The 3,976-nt window shown below is 38.3% G+C and overlaps 1 protein-coding gene across 4 annotated transcripts in view; it reads right to left on the reverse strand.

The window, feature by feature from the left end:
• Positions 1 to 3,976, reverse strand: part of ECT2L (epithelial cell transforming 2 like) — a 77,001-nt gene that overhangs the window by 4,577 nt on the left and 68,448 nt on the right. For all 4 annotated transcript variants that reach the window (XM_019732779.3, XM_019732778.3, XM_088795436.1 and 1 more), the window contains one exon: positions 1,351 to 1,523. In XM_019732779.3, coding sequence (XP_019588338.3) covers positions 1,351 to 1,523 — 173 coding nt within the window. The remainder of the gene's footprint in view (positions 1 to 1,350; positions 1,524 to 3,976) is intronic.

Raw genomic sequence — 3,976 nt, forward strand, 5'->3', positions numbered from 1 at the left:
TAGTGTTCTTTAATTCCTTGTCTTAGCTACTCCAGAAGGAACTGGAACCAGTAAAGGTTTTTACTAATAGTTGTAGATAGAAATGCTGAGAACTAAACCTAGACAACCTTTGTGTGAGGGCCAATGACAGAATTGAACCAGTTACTTAGCTGAATGCCACTCTATTAGGTTACAAAAATGATGTATTGACTTAGGGCATAGCTGATTAAGGGGAGAAGAAAAGAGACATGTCATACACTTTTTAAACATTCTCAGTGGTTGTAGGTAATCCATTTTATCTGAGTTTGTCTTCTAGGTGGAAATATTGATTCTCACACTTGGAATTCATTTTTTTCTCAGGCTCAGATTTAAAATGGAGCTGAAGTTAATGAGAAGCAGTCCTTTTTAAATTAGTACCTTCTCTGAGATCTTGGTTCCAGCTTTAACCTTAAGTCTTGCCTTTACATGCAGTGGAAGATACTGAATGAGAGTGCTACATTCAGTTTGTCTGGCCTAACAAATACAGCAAAGAGATGGATTCTTTTCAGCTTGGAAAGTAGAGTATAGGAATAACTAAAGAGGCACAGTACGTTTAAGTAGGAATTTTTCTGTAACTATATTTCTATTGAGGTTATGAATGAAATGTTTATTTCTAAACATCCTTTATCTCTCAAATATGAACTAAGGGAGGAAAAGGTACAGCAAATTGTTAATAATCACTTAACCCAGTAGAATGGAAACATAATAGATAAAAACTAAAATTGTAACATCTACAGGCAGGATAGGGTAGTGGTTAAGGGCTCCAGCTCCCCCTCGAACTGCTTCAAAGAATCCCTCACGATGTGGGGGGAGGGTCATGCCTCCGTTTGTGAATTTTGAAAACTGTTTTCCTACTGTCCAGGGAGCATGTCTGACAATGCCAGCATTCCTTTCTTTTGCTGTTTAAGGTAAATGAAAGTTTAATGAAATCCTAAAAATATGTGGGGAATTATTTGCAAACTGCAATTTATAATTCCAGTCTTTTTCCTACTTTTCTATAGTAGTACCTCGGTTTTTTAACATCTCTGTTGACGAACATTTCAGTTTACAAACACCGTAAATTTTATGGATTTATGGTATCATTAGATAGTAAAATTCATGCTGAATTTGCAGTTTTAGGGGTTGCTTTTAAAGGTCTGGAATGGATTAATCCATTTTGCATTACTTTCTATGGGGAAACCGCACCTCGGTTTTCGAACATTTCAGAACTCAAACGGTCTGGAACGGATTACGTTTGAATACAGAGGTACCACTGTATTTTAATAGTTAATGAGCTTTACATAATATAGCTTTCAAAAGGTATTCAATTCTTGGAAGGAAAAAAATACATACATTTGGAATCCGGAATATCTTCTATGAGTAACCTGTTCAGGGCCACTGATGCGATGAACTGGTAGGTTGACTTTGAAGTCCTTTCAAATGGAGTGTGAGATGTGCCCCGACTAGAAACAAGCAGTGCGTCGTTGAAGAGGAAAAGACTGAGATCGCGGGTATGTTCATAGAGCCTGTCACAGTGGAGAAGGGTTACGTATGCGTGTGTATGTACTGTTAGAATTCACTAACAAGCCAATAGTCAAGGCTTTTGCTCCACTACAAACCTTTTGAATGTCTCATTGAAGTTGTCTGTCTGATTTTCCTCCTGGGGTGAGTAGTCCCTTACCTGTCTCAGACCAATACGGTGGGTGGGGTGTGCCTCGGGGTTCCTGGCAGAGAGGTTTGAGCTTCCCACTGGACAAGTATTCTGGCCATGTGGGGGAAATTAACATTTAACTTTCCCTCCTTTATGACATGAATCATGCTAAAGCTGTATTTCTAAACTACTATCAACTTTGGAATTCTGTGCTTAATGTATTTGAGCAATTGGGGATAATAAGTTTTTGTTTGGTTTTGTCTTTAAGGATAACAGGTTGGGGTAGAGAAAAGCATGGGAACCAGTGTGGTACTAGATGTCTTAAGTAGAAAGCAGGGAAAAGAAAAGCATTTAACTACTAGGTAAGAAATAGAAATTTCTAATTTTAATTGGAGGGATATTGATGTGTAACTTAGTATACTTCATCAGTGTGACAGGTTAGAATTAAGTAGCTTTTCATTTTCACTGCAGTTGCTACCATGATCAAATGTAGGCATATTTATCAGCAGGCAAAGTGCGGTCTCCTCACCATCCATCTATTATCCTCTTTGCTGTTCTGTTGTTGGAACTAGATCAAGGTGTTAGGTATGTTTCACTGTAGTATAGGTTATGTTGTGTGAGGCCTCAACAGAGCACCAAGTGCTGAGGAGGAGGTTGGAGGAGCCCCCACCCCACCCGGAGTGGCTAAGTGAAGCAAGCTCAATGTTTCGACGAAGGATAACCAAAAAACTGTTTTCTTTTAGAAGCATCAATCAGCCCTCATTTACTCTAAGGAAGGGAGTCAATTTACTGGCTTGTTCAAAGGAAGCCTCTTATTTTTTATTTTCACCATTTTTGCTTCATTTTTAAATTGTCAATTTAGATCCACAAATGGTTTTAATAAATGCTAAAGTCCATATACTACTGGCTTTTTTTTAGTGTACATTTTGTTTCACTTTTTCTTTTGTTTGGCTCACTCCTCCCTCTGCTCAGGTCACCCAGGTTACATATCTTTCCACTTTTCTTTTTGTCTGCTCAGGTAATCACACACATGTACATATATACACAACTATTTATAGATAGGTGCCATTATTTTACAAAAAATGATAATATTTGTCACTTTCTCCTGCTTTTCTCACTCCAATGGAAATCACTTCAAGTTAGCAGGTATGGCTTTATTCATTTTTAATAGCTAAGTAATACTTCTTGGTGTGAATGGATCATCATTCAACTCTTCCCTTTTTGATGGACATTTGCTTTGTTTACAGGCTTGGGTCTCCTTCCTCCCTCCCTCCTTTCCTCGTTTTCATTTGTTCTTTCGTTATTGCCACTATGAGCGATGTTGGAATAAACTGATCTTGACATATAAACAAATTCCATACATGTTCTGTTATTTATATCATAGAATTACCAAGGGTAGGATTGACTTATTAAAGGATTTATGTATTTTTATCCAAGACTTCTAATTGTTCTCCATAAACGCTGCTATATTTAATATTTAGAGTCTATATGGCAATAGCTCCGACTTGTACATACCACAGACTTTAATGTGCCTCTGAATTACTTGGAGATTTTGTTAAAATGCAAATTCTGATTTAATAGAGCTAGAGTAGTCTGAGATGCTGCATTTCTAACAGCTCCCAGGGGATGCTGATACCCCGACCACACTAAGTAGTGAGGCACTTACGTCATTTATTAGTTAACAGCCACCACTATGAGCTGAAGAAAGGACTGAATCAAGAGCATTCACCATTTTTAAGGAATACTAAGAACTTCAGGTTCAGGTATTGGACAGTGTTAGGAAGTACAGGTCGTGCTGGATGCTGGGTGTGTGGATAGAAATGGTCACCCAGCCAACCACTAGAGCCAGTTCACTTTTTCACCTATTTCCTTCCCATCTCTATGTGGTTCTGATTCAGGTTGGATGGAGTGGGACGCTGTACATACACTGACATCTGACAAGAAATACTGTTATAGATCAAGTTGATAAATTACTTTGACAACAGTGGAGCCAATAGAACTAGGGATGAGGGAGGAAGGAAACGAGACGGCAGGGGGTGCATTTTAAGTCCAATGGGCTCTATGTGGCGAATGACCACTTTAGGCAAAGGAATGCTACCCACACACTTGCCCCTGTGGGGCAATATTTTTACTCTATTACTGATAAGAACAATTATTATATCAGTTTAGAAAAATGTTTGAAGCTCTAATACAACTTTGTTGTTTTATGTGAATTATCAGAGAATGTGCCTACAAGGGTGCTTTGAAGAAGTGGCTTTGAAATGAGTGTTTGCTTTGGTAAATAGTTCCATGTTTTTTCCTTTCAAAGGGCAACATTGAGAGCAGAGG

The sequence above is a fragment of the Rhinolophus sinicus genome, chromosome 2, assembly GCF_057876585.1.
Source record: "Rhinolophus sinicus isolate RSI-liver-muscle chromosome 2, RSI-T2T, whole genome shotgun sequence".
Classification (NCBI taxonomy): domain Eukaryota; kingdom Metazoa; phylum Chordata; class Mammalia; order Chiroptera; family Rhinolophidae; genus Rhinolophus; species Rhinolophus sinicus.